Here is a 22,522-nt window from a genome sequence, read left to right as displayed (position 1 = left end):
CAAAAGTCACCAGTCACTGCAATTGAGATTACCAATGCATGGCAATCATTTACAAAGCGAGTTTCTAACTTATTACAACTATTCGTGGAACAAAAAGTACCAGTTAAGATGATATATTAGCTGATATTAATGAGCGATATATAAAAGCTATTGCCTAGGCTAAAACAATTGGGATGGGAATATTGTATAGAGCGAACCCGTTTTTAAATTATGAAAACACCGCAACGAGCGACTTCCTCTTGTACAAACTAATTTGTTGTATTTGCAGCACATGATGCTGAAACTTAAGGGCTAAGACAAGTCTAGAGTTTAGTGCTTGCGTTTCGTAATCCGGGGAAGAGTTCATCGGGGACCTGGTTTTTGGGACCTGGAACTGGAGGCAGTCTCTGTGGAAGTGGAAGTGGAAGGGAAGGACGGGCTGGCGGTCCTACACTTTTACGGCTAAAATGGAAATCGAGCTAGTTTACGGAGCGAGTGCTTTGGGAGGCAGCTGTGTATCCTGATACCGATACTGTTCCTGATCCTGGATACAGATCCAGATTCTCTTGCTGATCCATCCATCTCAGTAGGTGCTGCTGTCGCTGAGGCTGCTCAGGTAGCTGCTGCCGGCGGTGGGAGCACCGGAGCCGCCGGCGCGATGTCGCTTCCGCTTCACCTTGGTCTTCTTGCGCCGCAGCATGGCCGTGTCCGTGGACTTGCGCTTGTACTTGCCCTGCCGCTTCTTCTTGCGTCCGTACTCGTCCGATTCACTGGTGCTCGACTCCTCATTGTCGCTGGAATCGGACTCGGACTCGGACGAATCGCCCGACGTGGTGGAGTCCTCACTCGAGTCGTCCGATGACGACGATGAGCTGCTGGCTGATGAGGAGGAGGAGGAGGACGACGATGACGACGAATCTGAGCTGGAAGTGGTGGAGGAGCGTCGTCGCTTTGACTTCTTGCTTGTGCTCCCGCTGCTGGGTCGCTTGCCCGTTTTGGTTTTGGCCAGCTCGCTGCTGCTGTTGCTGCTGCTATTGGTCTTTTTGTGCTTCCGGCTCTTCTTCGTTCCGTGCTTCTTGTGGCGCACCGACTTCTTCTCCTTGTCCTTGTCCCTGTCGGCCAACTTGTGGCTGCGCTTTGAATTGCTTCGCTTCTTTTCCTTGCTCCGGCTCGCCCCCTTCTCCTTCTCCTTCCCTCTCTCTCTTTCTCTCTCCCGCACCCGCTCCTTTTCTCGCTTCTTTGCCTTGAGCCTATCCCGGCTCTTGTCCTTGCTCCTCTCCCGGTTGGTGGCTGACGCCAGCGGAATGGGCGCCACTGGCGGCGGCACCTCAGCGCCGCCCTTTAGCTCCTGGGCTCGCAGCTCCGTGAGCGGCGTGAGGTAGTCCAGCTCCGAGTCCGAGCTGGTGCTCTCCACATCCAGCAGGATCTCCTTGTTGGGGTCCACCTGCGCGATCAGTAGCATTAGCCATGTTTTCGGCCACCATGTGGGGTTAAAGTAAACAAGACATGCGGTCTTTGCACTTACCTTGAGAAAATTGCGGCATTGGTAGGTCAGGTGACCGGCGTAGCCGCATTTCTTGCAGGCCGCCCTCAGCGTATCCTTGTTGGCGCTCGCCAGTGGAAAGTTCATGGCCGCTGCGCTGCCGGTCGATCCTTTGCGGCGCTGGGGGACGGGGCGGTGGCGGTGCGGTGCAGTGCGGTGCGGTGGGCTGCTTGTCCACTGATTATTTCGCCTCGCGCAGCATTAATTGATATATGCACAACAACAACAACAACAACAATGGGGAAAAATGAAACGCGAGTTGAAGTAAATCGCGATTTTAGTGTGACCATGGGCACTCTTTTCAAAACACACCAAGCGGCTGACCAGCCGAGTTTCACACCACTTAGCCGAGACACTCACCGATATACCATATTTGCCAGTGGGGGTGACACTGGCAGACGAAAAATACCATCATACCTGAATGGAATCTGGTCCCACTGGACGCCAGCAAGGTTTAGTTGTTTACCAAATTTCAAGCTCTACGGTTGAGTCGCGCATAAAAAAGGCGCCAAAAAACTTGGACACTACTCGCGAACGTTCAAAACAGTTCATTTATATCCAGCCAATTCCGCGTAGTTCCCGGCCCAGGCTTTACGCCTAGCTGCAGCCCGTGTTGTTAATTACGTGGGGTATTTTTGTTTTTTTGCAAGTGCTTTTGAGTGCCGAAACTAAACCAGTGCAGCGTAAGCCATCGCAATCGCGCCCCAGTTCAATCGCCTGGCAAAAAGGACACAGTTTGAAGCCATGGCCCAAGCAGAGGCCAAGACCACGTGCACGCGGCGTCGCCGCCAGTTTTTGCCCGATGGCCAAAATCGCCAGCAGCGACAACAACATTGTTAGCGGTTTCCACTGAAACAACAACGTTGTGTATTTGTAACGGCTTGGATCGCGTACCGTTAATCGTGGATTGTGGCATTAACTTGAACTGGTCGAGCAGCTAGCAGTGATTATCCTTGTGATCCCGCCCATCGAGAGTGGGGATAAAAACATTGGCAACAGTTGGAAGTTGGAAGTTCGTAAGCAGTTGAAGCAGTCAAGCCAGACATCAGGTGAGTGCTTAGTATTCTTTGAAAATGAAACATTTCAAAATATATTGAAAGTGATGGAAATTTGACACCCAAAAGTGATATATGCATCCTGCAAGCGTTTAAAACAAATGAAATAGAGTTAATTAAAAACAATGTGAGTCGGGACGAGGCAATGCAAAACGATTCCATAGTTAATTTTCAGCAATTTAAGTGTCTGCAGTTAATTCATTTGAGTGTCACATTCCATCCGGTGTGATTGCTTTATTGTCGGCCAGTGTGACCAATGCGCTGTGCAATGCATTCATCGCCTGGGAGACCAAGCCTCCGTATTAATTACAAACAAATTAAAATTTTTTGCCTCGCCCACTGCCCACGCCTTAATTAAAGACGCCAAAGAGTAACGGTAATAACCGACAACGGGAACGACGGCCATCGGGGGTTTACGTTATTCGTTATTCCTTATTGTTGTTTTTGTACTTCTGTGGATGCTGGCCCTTGTTGTTGCTCTTGCTGTTGCACTTGTTGTTGTAAGCGTAATTGTGCCAGACATCGTCGCTCATTCTCGCTAACGCTCAGACCGTACACTGAAAGAAAAGCTGATATAAAGCTATGTACATCTAGTTTCTGCAATTCCGCATTCAAAGATTAGTGTGACCATGCCTGTCAGGGAGTAACTACTCTTATTATTGATAAGATTATATATTTATTTAATTTTTTAAACTCTCAACTCTTTTGTTACAAACACCTCGATTTTAAAAATGAAAAGTACCCACTTTATCATGGTTTTTTTTCCGTGTGTGGACTCCAAGCGCCACCCCGTTGGACCACAACCCCCTCTAAAATCACCCGCACGCGCCGCTCTCCGCCCCGCCCCCTGGCCACGTTTTCTTCTTGGTCCTTGCCTGCTTTTGTTGGCAGGAAAAAATAATAAAAGCTAGAGGGCTGAAAGGCTGGGCAAGGGGATCGGGGTGGCAGCTGAAAACTGTGTCGCTTTCGCCTGCGTGCGGTGACTGCAAAACTGTTGCCCAAAACAAATGACTAGAAACATGATTGTGCCCCACTCTGCCACGTCCGTGGCATCGCATCCCCCCATCGCTGATTTATGCCAGCGGCAAAATTATGAAAAATTGTTGCAGCTAAATTTAAAAGAAATCTGTAAGTAAACACAACCGAGAAACGTACACCCAAAGAGGCGAAAATAAATAAATTCGATAATTTATCCATAAATTCTGGACTCGCAGCATTTTCGGCGTCAACGGCGGCTATCGGCCTTGGCTACCGTTGCTGCTGTTGCTAGTGTTAGTAGCAGTGGCAGTGCACCCATTCCACCCATTCCACCCATTTCACCCATTTCAGCCATACCCCTGCTTTGTAGCAATTAACATGTGCAAATTTCTGGCCACATAAATTTCCGTAAACTGTTTGTTGCTCCCAGCGCCAAATCTCTGCGTCTGTCGGGAGGAGCCATAAATTTCTTGTCGCGTTGAATGGGGAGTGTCCAGAAGCACAAGATCTACAGATATAGATGGTAAATCTTTGGAGCCAAAGGCGAGATAAGGCAACGAAATTGGCCTTGGAGATCAATCCTTGAAACGTATATTATTAGGGTTAGGATTTTGTATTTATCCAACTAGACTGGCCTTGAATTGCTTGTGCCAAACCCAATCGAAAAATATATTCAAAGATATCTGCTACCCATTTTAAGCCAAGGTCAAGTGTGTGCCAACAGTGTGACCAAAGTCTATCGCTAGGGTTCTGAAGCAAAATCTAATAAAGTACATAATAAATCATCATTAAGTTGAATAGAGGCATTTTTACAATAACATTAAGGCATTTGTGCCCACGGCGAAATATGTTGATTGTAGAATAAAGTAAAGTATTCTCAGCATTCATTTCTGCATTCATCACCAAACCAACTCAAAAGTACAAGGTGGATAAGATGGGGAAATCAAACCGGCTCAAGCTCCAAACCATCAAAGTCGAATAAAGCGGAGTATAATCCTTGCCGCCGGTTGCCATTACTTGAGCGAATGACCCTCCGGCAGTTCGACAACGTCAATAGTATATAGTTATGCACATACTTATATATGCGTGTAATATCGTGTCATTCAGTGACACTCAAAACTCTCAAGTGCATTCAAAATTTAAGTGCGCATTTAAATACGTGGCGGCGGCTTTTGCCTTGCCACCGAAACTTGGCGCCCCAAAAAGACCCGGATGAAGATGGATAGATGGATGGATGGATGTGGATGGATGTGGATGGAGTGTGTGGGTGTGTGATAGAGAGGATTCTAATGCGGTAGAGCAGGAGGGGTTGAGTTCAAAGGAAAGGGACGGCACTAGAGCAGCTGAGCGTGCACCGCAGAGTCAAAGAAGGAGCTCAAAGTGGCTTACGCTTGACTGATTTAATGCATGTCAAAATGTCAAAATATATGCATGCACAAAGAAAACCGTTACATGAATCCCTTTAACCCACCACCCACACCTCCTCCCACCTCCCCCCTCCCTGTTTTCGGTCACAGATTCTCGGACTCGGAAGTCCCTTTGCCATAGTCAAAACAATTATAAATGATAAATGTCAAACAGAGATGGACAGTGGCAAAAGGAGAGAGATGACAGATGCTACACGGTGGGAAAATGTCTTGGGAAACTGTCGGAACTTAATACACAGGATGTCAGGTATTTTAGTGAGTGATATATGTATATACCTATAGTGTATACCACACCTACAATTCTTTATGAGCTACAAAAATATCTGCACATCGCGGTACTTAATTGCATTTCGTATGAATGTATGATTTCTATATGAAACAAATGTTTTGCGTGTATGGAAGTGACAAGGGGCAAGGGAGAGGGGCTTAAGGAGCGAAAGGGACAACGAGCAGCATTTAAATATGCAAACTGGCAAACAAACACACAGATAACACACACATATTAAACTTAATTTGGCGCAGCTCATTAATAAAACACAAGCAGGCAAACAAACAAACATGCACATACACTGAAACCTAGGCGGAGAGCCATTAAAACTTTAAAGTGTTGTCGCTGTGAGAAAGCGGTAGAAAGTGGGAGAAATCGGGAGTAAGGGGTTGAGGGTTGAGGGAGGAGGGAGGGTTGGTGGCTGGCTGGCTGCTGACATAATTTATGCAAAATATAAACCGAGCGACAGGCAAAAACAACTTATTAAAAAATACGTACAACAAACGAGCGACAGCTATAAATAACCTGGCCAAGTAAAAGCCATCAGAGAAAAAGGGGCGGGCGCCGAAAAGTCGGGGGAGTGGCAGTGGAGAACTTTTTCAAGTGGCTGCGAAACTGTAAACATTCTCCAACTGCCTTGCCACAACAATTTTTCCCAGGACAACGGAGCATATGCACTGCGGCAGGACTCTCGGGGGGAAAAACAACGGGGATCATACTATTTTACACATTATAAATTAACTTTATGCGGGGAGGCAATATACAAATGCAGCTCAAAGTTTTCATTGAACTTGATTGCTTCTGTTAAGCAAATAAATTCATATGGGTTTTAATGATGTTTTATTTCCATGAAATTCAAGCCACTGAAGTTGTTAACAACAGTTTACTTTCTATATTTTCTATATTATGTGAATGACACCTTAATAAACACACACTAAAACCCACTATACAAAGACTGGAATATAAAGAAAGTTTGTTTGTATTTATAATAAAGGAAGATGGAGTTATTATTTTTTTCCGAAAGTCTCCTATCAAAACTAAGCAACAGAAGGGTGAACTTTTAACGGTTACGCCACATTTACCTTGCAGTAAAAATCCTTTTTTTTATTTTGTTTGTACGGATCATACATAAGTCTATGTATATATATAGAGACCATTAAAAAAATGCAGGAAAACTTCTTTGTTGTTTACCTTCATCAATTGGCTTTTGTGTGCACTTTTGTTTTCGAAAACCCCAGAGAACATAATCCAAATTATAAGCCCCAGATGTGTGTCGCAAAGTTTGAGTTGTTTTTCGGAGCACGGGTACATTATTATTATTTTGGCCCACGACCAATGCCAAATCCTCATGAGTCTCCTCGTCCTTAAAGGACATTCAGGTTTCGACTTAGCCTTAGCCCAATCGTCTTTCCCTTTCGTGTTTCGTGTTTACTTGTGTTTTACGGCTGTCGCCGCCTGCGGCTCGTCCAAACAATTTTCAGTTTCATTTTCGTTTAGTGTCAAGTGGCAGCAAGAACAGCAACAACTAATGGTAATAGCCCTGCACACGACAAGCGACTAAAACTGCTGGAAATAATATCGGGCAACAAACAGTTGTCAGGCCCAGCTGCTTGTTACGGCGACTCTTTCCGCTTTCCCCTTTCCCCTTCCCCTCCAAAGAAAACCAGCTAAAAGCGAAGAAAAGCGGGCCAAGAAGTGCCAAATGGATGAGGGAGGGGGGGATAGGTTCCTAAGTGGATGGCAGATAGCCTGATCTGGGTCTTGTCTCTGGATTATCTTCCCGCTTAACCCCATGCACCCCAAAAACACTGCACAAAAATGGCGCAAAAACAAAGGAGAGAAATGAAAACGAAACCCAGAATTAAATGCCTCGACGAATGAATCCTCGTTTTAATTATCCCCATAAATAGGTGGGTCATTTATCGAAATGCCAAATGGTCGCTGGCTGGCCATGAATACCCGTTCTCATACTTATTCACCACCTATTATGAATGCGAATTAAACGTGAATTTATAGAAGAAATGACACAAATGCTGGCCATTATAAACGGCTAACGAAATGTGATAATGCGCACACTTACGATTATATAACTACTTGTTGATTAATGGCAAATTAGAGTGCAATTTCAAATATTTAGTACTTTGCCCTGCTCTTGGATGAATATATAAAAATCATGTATAACACATTCAGTGAGCTCTGTTATTTTCTCGCAGTGTGGGTCACTATTTTGCTTCAACCAATATTGCTGGCTGCGGGCTAGAAAACTTGGTTGTTTCAGTTTGATTCCGATTGTTGCTGTTGTGTGCCGGACTGGAACTAGTTTGCTTAGCTAAGCTAAGCTAAGCACTTCCTCTTCCCGGGCTGATTTATATACACAAACACAGGCACAAACACAAACACACACACATTTCAAAAGGGGGACACATTTACACATTTTCAGTGCTGCTCAAACTGAAAGTGTGCACATAAATTAAGGTAAGGGCGCCACTTGCATGTGTGTGAGTTTGTGTGTGAGAATCAAGCGATTTCTTAACCTTATTTTTCCCAACTTTTTACAAACACAATGCACACGACAAAATGAATAATGGCTTTGGCAGAATAGATTAAAAGTCACTTTCCACTTTAGTTTAAGCAATTCCGAAATAGCCCTTTAATTATGATATATTTTATTTATGTAGTTACGTATGTTTCCTATATATAAAATCAAGCAAGGATCAGTATAATTCGTAGTCTGTAACTTACTCTAAATAGATCTCAGATTTTCTCTCAGTGTTTGGGCACTTGAGCGTTGCCATTTGATGGCTCCTCGGGATATTGAATGCAGATCATCCGTTTTCGCAGGCAAAGCAATCTTGCAAATTGCACATGCACAACCTTAACTTAACGCACACAATCATGGCTGCCGTTAACCGGTACCTATTTTGCACAAACACAGACGTGCACACAGTGCGTATGATTAATTTAAATGCATGGCTATTTGCATAGCAACCAATGAGATGCAATTGCGTGACGCCGATGAAATGGATTGAACTAAGACAATGTGCACAGCTTCTTGAGAAACTATTTGCCCATTGAATCGAATATTTTACTTAAATATTGCACCTATTTAAGTAGTACTAAGCTAAATTTTTATTCATTATTTTTATTAAATTTGTTGTTTTTTTGGTTTTAGTTGTCCCCTGTTTCGTGCGCATATCCTGTGCTACTCCCCACTCAATCATTAGCTTATGGAATAAAAGAAGTAATAAAATCTAAATAGCTCTTGTTCCAGTGTCCCAGGACATGCCACTTGGGTTTTTATAGCCTTTTCTAATTAAGTTAAGCTCACATAACAATTTGGGTTGGCGGGAGCACGAAATAGTTTGCCGGAGCTCAAATGTCAGGCAAACATTTTCTTAAGACGCTCAACGATCTCATTCGTTTGAGTGCGCGAATGTGTGTGTGTGTGTGTGTGTTTGCATTGCCTTGAACCGTTTTAACATCTTAAAAGGACTCGTTCTATTTGCTTAAGGCACACTCAAAATCAATTAAACGCATAGTTTCCAGTTGCAGCTCGCTCTCTGTCTGTCTGTCTGTCTGTCTGTCTGACTGTCTTTCTGCTTGCCTGTCTCTACTTTTTGGCCAAAAAACTGTGCTGCATTTTGATGCGCTACGCTCGAATTCATTAGCGTCTAAAGTCGAAGTGTCTTTCTGTCTTTCTGTCTTTTTGTCTGTCTGCCTGGAAATACTTCTGTCTCTTCTGTCTGGCAGCTTGAAGTGTTTAGCTTATTGAAAACTTTTCATTTGGCCCCGCGTGGGCACGTTTAGCTCAAAGTTGCCGCCCTGCCGCCAAACCGGCTGACAAACTGAGCAAACTGTGCAAACTGAACCAACTCAACTGCCGGCTGTCGCGCTAATCAGCCAGCGAATGCGACTCCACAAAATGTATGCAAAAAATATGTGCTGGCACTGAACAAAAAAGGCGCAAGACCCTAATAAATATAATTACAAGTAAGCGGACATAACATCTACCGACGCTTTTTGAAATATTATTTCCTGAATAAAAGGCATATATTTTCATAAAGACTAATCATTTTCGGTATAAAAAAAAAAAATTTGCTAAAAAATTGATTGCCGAAACCCGGGATTGAACCGGGGACCTTTAGATCTTCAGTCTAACGCTCTCCCAACTGAGCTATTTCGGCACTTGCGATTGTGAATGCGAAAATCATGTGATTAGAAGTGCAGAATAAGACTTGCAATTATTAGAGCTTAATTAGTAGAGCTGTATATAGTATTACCTAAATGGAAGATACTCAGTTACCTTGAAAGTAACTCATTAAATAATGGAAATATTTCGTTAGCGATAAGAAGCGACTTGCGTGTATAAACTAATTTTAGTCAACGTAGCTTGACAATCTACAAATATTTCATGTAAGTACTACGAATGAACTCCCAGTTGAAGTATTCGGATGCAATTAAGGCGGTAATAATGGCATTACATCTTAATTAAAGGATCCGTTCTAATTTTTCTGAGTGCTCATCTGGCTGTAGGTTCAGCTTTTGGCTTTAGCATCTGCAGCTGCATTCTAGCTTCAGTGGAGAGGCGGGCAAAGTTTGCCTGAATTATGTAGCGCGACGGTAATTTGAGGCAAACTTTTGACGCTCAAATAGTTTTGGACACAGCGCTAAAGCTTCAAGTTCGCAGTGGGGATCGCGGCGAACAGCAGGGGGGCGCGGCAAAAAGGGGCGCGGTAAAAGGGGGGTGGTTAAGTCAGGGGCGTTAGCTGGTAAATGGAAAAACTCTTAGCGGGGCGGGTGCGTGACTAACAATGTGATTGTTAAAGTATTTGCACTTGATTACAAACTTTGCAGTATGCATATTTATCGAAAGATAAAGGGAACATCCTTTAGCAATTTATCTAGCATAGTTTACTTGTTTTGCAGCTGAGTTTGCAAATAGTGCATAACAATTTTAATTGGATACGTTCAACATCAATTCCCAAAGCGTACTATGAAATTGCAGTGTCAATGTAATACGAAAATACTATCTAGAGACTTGCCACAATAAAAGGACTCCTTTAATGCCTGCCTCTTTAGTTCATCAATGGTCTTTTTTTGGGCAAGCCAGCCAACCGCATCAATCGCTTAGTATACTTTTTGTCAAGTAATTGCCCCGGTTGTGACCCAAATAATCGTTATCGGTAATAACCAAACATTGATTTATCCCCAGTTTTTTTTTTCTTTTTGTATGCGCCATTGTCTGCCTAGCGAGACTTCTTAGCATTGCTCTCAACGTAGCATTTGACCCGACCCACACACCGAGAACCGATAACCGAAAACCGAAAACCGGTGACCCCGGCGAAAAAGGAACCCCGTCGAAGTGCCACAGTGCCACAGACAAAGCCATTAAAATCGCCATCAATGCGACCCTGTGGCAAAGCGAATAACGCATGAGAGTACGCTTAGAAAAAGTGGAGTGATGTTGGGGAATTTCGAATCAAATTAAGTTTGTTTTCCTAGCGTAGGGACTTCGTTTGAAGTGATGCTTACAAAAAGAACACTAATTTGTAATCATATCGTTGTTTTCAAACAGTTTTCTCAGTGCACTCGACGCCGAAATGCTGAGAATAATCCAAAACGGAATATCCAATATGGAATACCGAAAATACCCGAAAGCAAAACCAATTCCAATTCAAAAACAAATCCATTGTAAATGCGCTTGTCGTCGGTTAAAAGTTTTCTCCGTTTCCCTTTTCTTGTTTTTTTTTTGGGTTTGCAGAGGGGCGGCGATGGGCGTGTCGTCGATGGGCGTTTGGCATAATAATAACCGCTAACTTGTCACCTTGCCACCGACGTTCGCACTTTTATTACGACCGGATCGAGAACTCGTAAAAAAGGACATAGGACAAAAAATTACGTGTATCCTTTTTCTAATCGCAAACGCGTGCCCAGTATGGCAAAGCTAAAGTCCCTCGTTCGGGGGGAGCCCCTTTTGGAGCACCTAAAAACCAGCATATAGCGAACTATTACTTTTATTTCCTCGGTGGCTAGCAATTGGTTTGCCTTAGCTTTGCTCCCTGTCACTTTTGTGGCCCAGTCCCATTGTGGCCAAGTCTGGTTCATTCCGAATGGGAATGGGAAGGGGAATGAGAGTTGGCCAACTGTGCGGCTTTGTGTCGCATACAAAGTGATAACGAAATAAATAAATAATAAATTTCGTTTCCTTTCCTTTCGTTTCTGTACGTTTCGTTTGGTTTTTATTTTAACACAGTGTCTCGCACGATTTTTAGCAAATTTACCCCGCCAACGCTGCCCACATAAGTAAATAGCTGTGTGAGAAAGGACTGCGGGGCAAAAAGGTTCTGTCATGAAGTTTGTCGCTTGGTTAGTTGGGAATTTGGGAGCCCCAGACCCCAACGATATGGTCAAAATGCGCAGAGCAGTCTGGCTCAAATGTAATAATGTTCAGATACACACATAGCGACTATATATATATATAGATATATGTATACATGTATAATAAGAGCGAAGGAGTGCATAAATTTTGGTGAATTTTGAGTAGGGACAGGACAAAGTCAGAGTCCCAAAGTCCGGAGTACCAGAGTACCAGAGTACCAGAGTCAAGTGCTGATTCAGTTGCCTGAGTTATGGGCCACTATGGCACCCAGAAATTGTCTTTGACTGCGGACTGAATGAATGTTCTGTTTATTCAGCGAGTGACTGGCATGCAGAACGCAGAACCCTCGAATGAAAACGAATGAAACCCGTATTTATGAGTACTAAACAAATAAAGGAGTTACACTTGATGTCCTGGCCATTCATAATGCTGGAATAGCTCATTTGGAAGTCGTTGCTTTGAATGATTAGGCCACCGCCCACTTGGGTTTTTTTTCTTTTTCACAAAAATGGGAAGGTTAAATAGCGAGGAGTATTTATTTAAGCAATGAAAAATAAACAATTATTTATTAATACCCTCCATCTTTTCCATACTGAAATTATTTTTATTATTTATAACTTATAAAATGGAATTAAGCTTGTGCATATTTAAAAGCTATATTTACGCAGATTCTTTTTCATAACTCTTTTAATGCGCCATATGCAATATATATTTATTTTCAATATTAAAGGTAGAATTACTCCTATGTGCTTTTTAATCATTTTCAGTTGGACAATTCGGCATTTTCATTGGAAAATGTTTGGCTTTTTTGAATGCCTTTCTCTTGCTTTCCATTAGGTGCATTTTTTGTTCAATGACTAATGCCAGTAGAATGGCCAACAGTTTTGGATTCATGAAGATGAAAGCCCAACATTTGTGTCACCAAACGGAGAGGTTGGAGGTGTGCTGAATTTGCATTCACCATCGGACTCTGGGACCCTTTTCAGTGGGCTGCGAACCGCAGATTTTCACGGCGGAGCAACAAACAAATGCCAGGAAAAACCTCGATGGGATCTGACCAACATGAGTGCGTGGTAGGAGGGGTGGCAGAGGTTAATGGCGGGTAAACACTGAGCGAAAAACTGATGGAAATGTGAGTGGTACAACGGTACAAATCTCTTGGTTGCCGGAGAACTTTGTCATGTTGTCACATAACAGCAAATCCCAGCGCGAGTCTGTTCTTCCCTTTGCAGGTCGCTCTGCTCTGGCCACCAAGCCCCACTCCATTTCCCCAAAGCCCCACCCTTTTGAGGGGGGGGGGGGGGGTTGTCGCCCACAACCCCCACCTTTCCGCGCGTCCAAATGGGGTCTGTGGAATGAACATCAGCGAAATCATTTGGCGAACCACAAAATCGCATCAAAATATTGCGTATGTGCGTGCCGAGCCAGCAAGTCTTTTCCCCTGTTGATGTGCCTACTCCCTTCGCTCGTGTGTGTGTGTGTGTGAGTTTGTGGGCTTATATGGGCGGTGGTGGGCGTGGCAGAACTACCGAGCTGGGAGTAATCATGTATCGCTATTCTAAACACACTGAAATGCTCGAAATGAGCCGAGATTTGTCTCTGCCAATAAAAAGTAAGGCATATCAACTGCTGGTTGAACTCCAGTTGCTCAAAATCACAATAAAATAGCAATAAAAGCAATATAACTATGAAAAATAAGTTGCAAAATTCTTCACTGTTATTTATTAAAAGAAAAAGTGCCCATCGTAAAAGTTACTTCACCATTTTTCATTTTATATATTATATATTTATACTTTAATCTGAAATACTATGTTTTCTCATATGAAATTCATATACTTTTATATTCAGTATACTGGTACTCGTATATGTGCTTATTTAACTGCCATTGGAGTCACATTTTCCACTAAAGTGTCGTAACAATTTCTGATTTAGTTTTTCGTGACATATGCTGCCGTTTTCTGCCAGACTTCACCGCATTCCCTCCCACATTTCAAGCTTATTGCTGCTTATTGTGAGAGGCACCTGTTTTGGGCTTTATTTAGGCCATTATTTTCTATACTGTCAATACTTTTGTACACACTTTTGCACTCCCCCCGCTGCGCCAGCACAGCTCATCAGTTTTGTCTGGTAATTTGCATTTAAATTTGCGAATGTTTTGCCTTTTTCTCGTTTTTCCCGTTGCCAAACAAAAGGCAGCGAAACACAAAATCCGTGGGCTGCCGGAGGATGGGATTTTCCAGGGGGTGGTGATGCTGATACAGGACTACGGATGAGATGGGGAATTCTTTCCTTTTTTTTTGGAAGCGGGGACAGGAGGTTGGGGCGTGTTATCAGAGCAAGTTGACAACTTTGCAATGCGTTTCGTTTCGTTTCGCTAAGATTTGTTTAATATTTGCCCGCAGGCCGTCGATAGCTGGAGTACCCAACTCAACTCAAAAGAAGAGAAACAAAATGAACTACAAATAAGAGAGGGAAAAGTTGGGAGAAATGGGCGAAAGTCTGGCCACGCCCTCGTCCTTGGCGGCGCCTTTCACCGGCTTTGATGTTGTGTGTGTGTGTGTGTTTTGCTTTTTTATTTTTTTCTGGCGGCAAAAGCGGAAAACTGAGCGGAAGAAAAAGTGCGAACTTGGCTCGAATATGGCGGGGAATTTGGGCGGTGGAAATCGGTGGAAAATGTGGGGCAGTGAAGCCAAGAAAGGGTGTTCTTCTTATTTTTATTTTTTAAGGCCACGCCACTGCCAAATATTAAATAACCTTTCGGTTATTGGCTTAGTCATGGGGCATTCTACTGCTTCGCTTTTCTGCAGAAATATCTCTTCCCGAAATTCTGGCGCTCCATGTTCTCCAATCCCCCACCCATTTCGTTTTATTGCCACAAATTTGGTTTGATAAGCCATGGGCGAACTTTTTACAATGGACAGTTTTTCGAACATTTCGCATTTCTAGGCCCTTTTGTTTTTTTATTATTATTATTTGCCTCCGCTTTTGGGTACCTCACTTATTGGATCGACCTTTGGGAAAACTTTTGCCCAACCCCGCCAACCCGCAAAATTTTGACATAAAAGCTCATTAACGTGATATAAATTAGATTTTGGGTGTTAGTGCAGAGCATTTTCGGATACACATGGCAACACTTGGTGTGCGTGGCAACCCTGCTCGTTAAGAAGGAGCAGTAGTTTTCCAAAGACCCTTTTGAATAAATTAGTGGTCGGGGAAAAGGTTCCTATTATGTTTTATTGCTCTTGATTATGGCTCATGGTTCGTTCTCAGTTTTTCGGAAGGGAGAAAAGGTAATTGTAGCATCATTTCACGATTATCCACTTCAGACCGAGCAATCACCCCATTCCACACGACTTTTCTCCGCCACTTTCGCTTAATGCCTTTAAAATCACCTCGGAATAAGCTCCACTCGACGGAGGGGAGCTATTGTCCATGGTTAACACTCCCTCGCAACTTGTTCTCGTCTTGCTTTCTATTGTACTACACTGCGCGATCAGGTGCTGGTATTATACATTTTAAAATCATATACGGTGCAATCTAATGGTGTAAATTTTAAACCAATGAAATAATATTTAATTTTCTCTTATTTTCAGATTCAATCGGCACAGCCTTTGGAGAACTTACTACAGTTGAATTCAGGTAAAAATTCTATTCAAAACAGCTTGAAATGTTTTTAATTCATTTGCATAAATCTTGGTAACAGCTTGTAATATTTCAAAAAAATTTCTAAAAAATCCGATAAGCATAGTGGATAGGAAATAGCGCGATTAGATAAATCATTTGTTCCTCGCATAGTATGTTTTTGAATGCAATTTTCTCAGTGCAGGGTATATCGTCTGTCATTGTTTTTGGTTTTGGTTTTGGCTCTTTCTAGTCGAGTCGTCGCTTTTATTGAGCTGCTGCTCGGCAAAATCGCAAATAGCCATAAACGTGTACATCAGACTTTGCTTTGGTTCGCTTGGCACCAGCTGCCAGTACCAGTGAGCCATCCCAGCCCCTTTTCCCTTTAGCCCCCCTTTTTGGGCGCCCATGCTTCATACTTGAACGCATTGTTGTTATAGCCATCTAATATTGGATTTGTTATTGTTACTTCTTCCTTTGCTCTTTGTTTTTTCTTTGGCCATTTTTGTTTTTTATTTTTTATTATATATGAACAAACAATATTCATACAGCAGAATGGAATGGAATGGGATGGGTTTCGAATGGTATAGGATAGATTTGATGCCCACGACTCGTGTCTGTTCTGTCGGGCGCCCCTTTATTTCATTTTATTTTATTTATTTATTTATTTATTTTTATTTTATTTTCTACGTATTTTATTTGCCCCCCAACTCGACTGCCTTTGCTTTGCTTTGCTTTTGGGCTTGGGTGTGAGTTTTGGGCTTGGGCTTGGGCTTCCGACCGCCACTAAGCCCGAGATTTATGTACTAAAAGCACGTTGAAATGCAAACGCGGGGAATGGAAATGGAAATAAAATAAAATACATTTTATTATTTATATTTGTCGTGACTTCGATTTATTATACGGCCAATGCCATAGAGGAGGTCTAGTTGTACGTTGGATAAACTGGGGGATCAGACGCGAGGCATATGTCTTACCTAAAAACCTCTAGTGACTGGGTTTCGTGAACCTATATTTTCTTAGTAAATGTATTCATTGCATTGCATGGGGGAGCAAATGTTGATACTGTCTGTTATTACTGCAAAATGATATGGGAGTCTATTTATGGGTGTATTTTTTGGGACTTGTTATCATTGCATAAGCCGAATTGGTTTATTCGAGGTCTTTTAAGACCAATTTGTTGGAGGTATTTAACATTGCGGCATTCGAATTTCATCTAACTATTTTGTATCCTTTTGAGATTATTAATTAAAATGGAATTCCCCTTTGCCTTAATTATCTTTTTCTTTCCTTTAGCTTTCTGACCATTTTTAGCCAAGTTTTACCTAAAATACTAATCGCTAATATTGAAATTTTGGCAAAAATTGATTTTCTGTTTTTTGGGTAAATAATTATCAGTATTTTGATCACAGCATTAAAAATAGTGGTCCAAATGTTGAATGTCATACCTCGTTAAGTTCGTAATTAAATTTCCAATCGAACTGTGTTTTCAAAAAAAATTCATAGAAATTTTTTTTTTTTTCAAATTTTGTGCAATTTTTGATGATGTTACCCTTAAAATGTGAAAATGTATTTTAACAAAGTTGGTCAAAAAGTGATTTGGTTGGTTAGTATTGGTAATTATGAGTAAACAACTGTAATTCTTTTCGCTTAATTTTCTGACGGTTTTCAATGTTAGCTCCGAAAAATATGCAACACTTTTGGGTTTTGCCTAATATAACGTATACGCAGCGTTCACAAGAAATATTTTACAAATTAAAGGGCAACACTTTTTCATAGTGACCAAATTACTCATTCGCACTGGTGGCATTGGAAATTGTAATATATTATACATATTCGATTGCTTTTGATGTATTTTTATAAACCGATTTTTAGTTCTTGATTTGTGGGCTTTTATATGTACGTAATTCAATAGAGCTCTGTTTCCGAGAAAATAAATACAAATAGACATAAGCTTATAGTGGAATATATTATCGGATTATGCTATTGATTACCATCAATAGAGTGCATTTATTGGCCAGATAGAAATTCACCGCAACAAATGTATTATCTTGGTTACAACACATAACAAAGGGAACCAAATTTATTGAATATGCTCACACAGAATTTCCAAAGATAGCTAATCTTTATTCCTTTGTTGCAATATTTTTATCTGCATTGTACACCTATTTGGGTTTCTGAACATTATAATAACAAATGCGTTGGCCACTTTTCGACATTTTGGCCTAATGCCCTGCAAGTTCGAAAATGGGATTTTTTTCTTTTTTTTTTTTGAAGTGAAGTAAATACCATTTTTCTTGCCATTGCCACTTGCCAAGTACCCGAAAGTTGGAGATGGGACTCTCTCGCTCTCGATTCAATTAGAATGCCAAAAATCATGTCAGCAGCCATTATAATTACTTCCGTTCATTTTCGGCCACTCCCACGCCAAAAGTCTAAGCTCATTAGCAGCACAAAAAACTTTGCTCAATGCTCCTCCAGCTGACCGAAACAGACATGGCATCCAAAGGACATGGACACGGCTCTGCAATGGAATCGACCAGAACAAAACTCGAATGCTAATGACAAAAATAACGAGATTAGATCCGATCGGATCGAAACGAAATGGCGGCGGAAAATAATGAGCGCAGAGTGGATATATAGAGGAACGGAGGGCAAATTGAAGCAAATCAACAAATTAGCCTTGTCAAACTGCATGGCAAAATCGCGGGCGGTATGATTGCGTTGTGCCGTTGCCTGCCAACTTCAGTCAATCTGTCAATATTTACTCATTTCATTTAGTCATTTTCAATTTATAACCATTCAATGGAATTCAACCCGCCACCCGCCACCCGCCGTCCGCCTCCTCTTCAATTCCCCTCCCCACCATGTCACGCATCAATCGCTGTCTTAGCCTCCTGTTTTTTTTTTGTCCTTTTTTTGCCGTCCTCTTGGTATTTGTGCCATTTCGCACGCACTACAGTTTCCTTTCCCCCTCACATTCCTCGTCCTTTTTCGGCGTTAATTTCCCTGCTACTTATGCACAGAGGGAAATGCCTCCGGCCAGGACATCCATCCATCAGTCAGCTGCTCGGTGGTTGGGTGTGGGCTGTTGTGCACTGATGATACCCCAGGGTGGGATATGTCGTCTTGGGGAAAGTGTATCTGTATTTGTCTCTGTATTGGCGGCAGCGACAGCTCCACATTTCCCATTCGAAGCGATCGGCCTGCGAAGATACCCCTATGAAAATTGCCATATGGGTTACCCGAGTACTTAAGTGGCTAATGTTTGCTCAAGATTGCCGTCATAAATCTTCTCAAATCGAACATCAAAGGGTAGTTTTCTATAATAATATATATCAGCTATATATGTACTCGTATATATTTTAAATAAAATTTATTCCACTTTAAGTGCCAAAAAAGAACAATCAAAATTCGTTGTGCTTTGCTACGCCCTTATTTCTAACGATGCTCAGAATTAATTCTAGTTTTGGACAGCAAGCGACAGCAGCATTTTTAATAGTCGCCACATTTGTGAGGGGGAGGTGGAGTTCCCCCCACTCCAAAAGTTGTAAATTTTTCCAAGTGCCTTCCCCCTCTTTCCCCGCTGCGCAAAGACTACAACACTTGAGGCGTTTCAATTGTTTTGAAGTTCCTCATCGAGCCATTCTTGTATCTATTTAATGCTACTGTTTTGTCTGAGACTTTTGGCTGCGGCGCTCAATTAACGCGTTTGGTTTATGGCCAAAGAATTTGCGTGGAAAGGTTCGGGGTTGCTTTTGCTTTTGGCCACTTGTCGGTCGTAGTTGGCCCAACAATTAGAAGCGCTCGACCCAATAATGCTGAGTTAGCTGAGCCATCATAACGGTAGCTCCGTAGCCCCAATGCCCACATTTCATCACTTACACCACCCACCGCCCACCACCCACTATCCCCCCACAAAATGGCTTCATTTACAGCCGGAGGCAACAACAATAAGTGAAATTTTCACAAGCTTTGGGTAAAGCTTTAGTTGTTTGTTCCTCCCGGCCCAACTGCTTTATATATAGAGTATATCTACCTTTTTTTTCGTTTTGTTTTTTGTTGCATTAAAGGGGAACTGGTTAGTGGGGGATAGCGGAGAGAAAAGTTTTCCACTTTACACAGCGAAGAAGACGCAACTTTGTAAGACCTCCGGTCGTTCCAAACTTCCCCCGAAGCCCAAAGAATTACTGGTCGTTATATACGTATATATAGTGGGAAATCTATTTTCGAATGCCAGTCAGACGACGACGACGACGACGACGACGACGACGGTGGGTGGTCAGATGCTGGATGGGTTTTGGTGGTTGGGTTGGGTTTTGTGCAAAAAGTATTTTTCATTACATTTTCCAACATTTCCACTGTGCCGTTGCCTTTGCCTTTCTTCAACACCACCCCCACCACCACCCCCTGCGAAAGCAAACCAACGTCGACTTAATTTATAATTACGATAATTTGCGCATTACGTTTTCTTTTGTTGGCCTGGTTCGTTCTGTTCGTCGTGGTTCGTCCTCCTCGTTCCGAGGTCCTGCTTTTCCAGGAGGCAAACTTTTGTCGGTTAGTTGGAACTGCGTCTCCCGCTCGCACTTTGCTTTTCCTCCAATCTCTATCTATTGCTACCCAGCCAGTAACGCCACCATTCCGCCACCGCACCCCTCCCGCAAGCCCTTCCGCTGGTTATCTATCCCCGCCCATCTTTTCGCCCCCATTTTCCGTTGTCCTTGCGGCTTATCAATAATGTTGATTTCACTCTGTGTCGCATAATTGAATTCTGAAGTTGTTAAGTCACAGCACAGCCAAATTTACGCGCTGGGAATAGGTCAGCCCACCACCCAAAATATCACCTCCACCACCACCCCCCCCACTTCCCTTTCGTAGGTCCAAGGCTGTTCGTTTGCTGATTGAAAATTTGCCAATTAGAAATAATGAAGCGTGTGACATTAAATGCAAGACAAGCAGCAAATCGGGCCAAGTCCCCCAGGTTCTTTTACCGCCAGCCAACCACCTACCACCACCTACCACCACCCACCTAGCCACCTCACACCTCTCCTCTCCCGCAAAAACCCCATGGGATCGGCAGCGGATGGCTCGTTAGAGCTATATATACTATATATAGAGATGTATATGTACCTTGTAATATAGTATTTTTCACTGGTTCAGCCTGCCAATGGCGATAACAAATTTTTGCTTAGAAAGGAAGAAGGAAGCTCTTAAAATCTCATTGCCGCACACACACACACCCACACCCACACACACACGTAGTCGTTAGGCACGGATATCGAAAATTTTCATGTCTTCCTTTAGTTTGTCTTAGTTGGTGAGCCCTCCACTCTGCTCCTCTCCCGCCGACGAGACCAGCCATCATTAGACTCTCCGGGCCAGAAATCCCGTCAATCGAGTCCTCTTTCCGACCAGCTAGCTAGCTGGCTCTCCATGCCCCATGCCCCATGCGCCTGCCCCTCTCAAGAACACCTACCTTCAACATTTTTCCGGAAATTTATAGTCCTTTCGGGCAGGAAGAACGGCGGGGTAGGGGGTGCTGGTTGGGTGGTAGGCAAATTCGCATTAGGCAAATTCTTTGGGCACACGGAGCCCCCAACTTGATGCATCCCTGCTGCACTTTGGTTGCCAGCCAGTCAGCTGCATACATACATATTTCTTTTAAGTAGCTCATTATTTCAGCGTTTTTTTCCAAACGCCCCCAACCCCGCCCCCATTTCGCCAATAAATATGCCGATGACAGGGGTTAAGACTGCAACCACAGGTGATTGGTGAAGTGCTCCTTTCGCATTCGCCGGGGCTGGAAAAAAGCCATCAAAGAGTGTCAACAGGAGAAAATCAGTCAGTGCCTGGTTTTCCTAGATCTCCTAGTTTTCCTGGTTTTCCACACCCCCCACCCAACTTGAAAAAAGTAACTAAAAGTCCCCAAGGCTCTCACAAAATTGTACAACTTTGCGCTTGGGTGAGCTAAGTTCTGGAATTGATTAGTATAATTATAATTGTATTACCATTAATTGGGCTCCTCGCACCTAAGCAGCTTACATTGCAGTTTTGAATACAATTACTTATTTTGGTATATTATTAAGTTGCTTCACAAATGAATAACAAAAGATAAAGAGAAATATAGCACTCTTGAGCAGCAGATTATTAAATTGTTACCAATTGCAAGTACTGACTACATACATTTGCGATCTAAGGCTTTAAGTGCGGAATATTTTCCAACAGAATTAAGTACAACCTCAACGTCATCAACGTAACTACACTCATACTCATACTCAACTCAGCTCAGCTCAGCTCAACACTCATCATCACCATGAACATCATGGCCATCATCAACACGATGACGGCCAAAAGTCAGCGCTGGAATTAAATTAGAGCCAACTTGTCTTGATGCCATTCAAATGCTCGCCAACTTCCTACCACTTTTATGCATAGCGAAGGATATTTCGGATATTCAGCAGCACCTGGGTGGGTTATGTCAAGGAGTTCTCTCTGGTTTTGGGATAGCATGGTGCTGCCATTTGGCTTGGTGGTTTCCGAGGGTTGGGGCTTTGAGATGGGGTTTCCACGCTCTGAAGGGATAGGGATACTGGGTGGGAAAAGGGGAAATGGGGAAAAGGGCTGCCAGCAAGCGGTAGTATTACAACGCATCGCATCGCATAGCATCGCATCGCATCGCTCACGTTAAGCACATAATTACAATTCTGCTTTATATTTACGTGTATTTATATTACCTTTTCTTGCCAGCGAACACGACAGCGCACTAAGCTCTTGGCTTCCCCATTGTGTCCATGATGCGGAACTATGGATACCCTCGTTGTCGGTTCCTGGGAACTTGGGTTGTTGGCTTGTTTGGTTGCCGATTGTCGGTTGTTCGGGGTTCGCAAAAAGGGGACTTATCCCACGCACTGCCAGCGATTGCGGTATTCAAATGAGATTTTCGCCTTTCGCGTTTGACAACAGGCATTAAATCGTATTTTCGCATCTTTGTGAGTTATTTTGAATAATTCTGTTGGACCTTATCATTACCATGCTGTGTCTTTCTAGGTGTTTGCGAATAATATAGTTGATTTTTAAATGCTTCCGTTAAACAATTCAAATCTTAATTCATAAAAAAAATATTAATTTATCATTTTGATACTCGTAGTCCAAAAATATTTAAGTGGACCCTGATTAATTATGCCGGCAGTTTTGTTAGCTCTGATATTTTATGCCGAGTTTTATTGTTTGCATTCGAAGGCTTAAATTTTGTACAAGTAGCCAAAAAGTTTG

The 22,522-nt window shown here is 42.7% G+C and overlaps 2 protein-coding genes and 1 non-coding gene across 3 annotated transcripts in view; 1 reads left to right on the top strand and 2 right to left on the bottom strand.

Annotated features, from left to right (window-relative positions):
* The window catches only part of LOC6524034, a 60,605-nt gene that overhangs the window by 2,624 nt on the left and 35,459 nt on the right, over positions 1-22,522 (top strand). Inside the window, exon 2 of the mRNA XM_039376291.1 lies at positions 15,223-15,268. The gene's annotated coding sequence lies outside the window, so the exon portion shown is untranslated. The remainder of the gene's footprint in view (positions 1-15,222; positions 15,269-22,522) is intronic.
* Positions 98-1,804, bottom strand: LOC6524036 (protein FAM133). Its single transcript, XM_002099870.4, has 2 exons — positions 1,505-1,804; positions 98-1,423 (listed from the first exon to the last, which is right to left on the bottom strand). Exons 1-2 carry the CDS (start codon positions 1,607-1,609, stop codon positions 563-565), a joined length of 966 nt encoding a protein of 321 aa, XP_002099906.1. The 5' UTR covers positions 1,610-1,804; the 3' UTR covers positions 98-562.
* On the bottom strand, positions 9,362-9,434 carry Trnaf-gaa. The gene has a single exon. It is a non-coding gene; the product is annotated as a tRNA-Phe (tRNA).

The sequence above is a fragment of the Drosophila yakuba genome, chromosome X (genome assembly GCF_016746365.2).
Source record: "Drosophila yakuba strain Tai18E2 chromosome X, Prin_Dyak_Tai18E2_2.1, whole genome shotgun sequence".
NCBI lineage: Eukaryota > Metazoa > Arthropoda > Insecta > Diptera > Drosophilidae > Drosophila > Drosophila yakuba.
The sequence above is the reverse complement of the archived record's forward strand: the minus strand, read 5'-3'. Positions and strand labels throughout refer to the sequence as shown.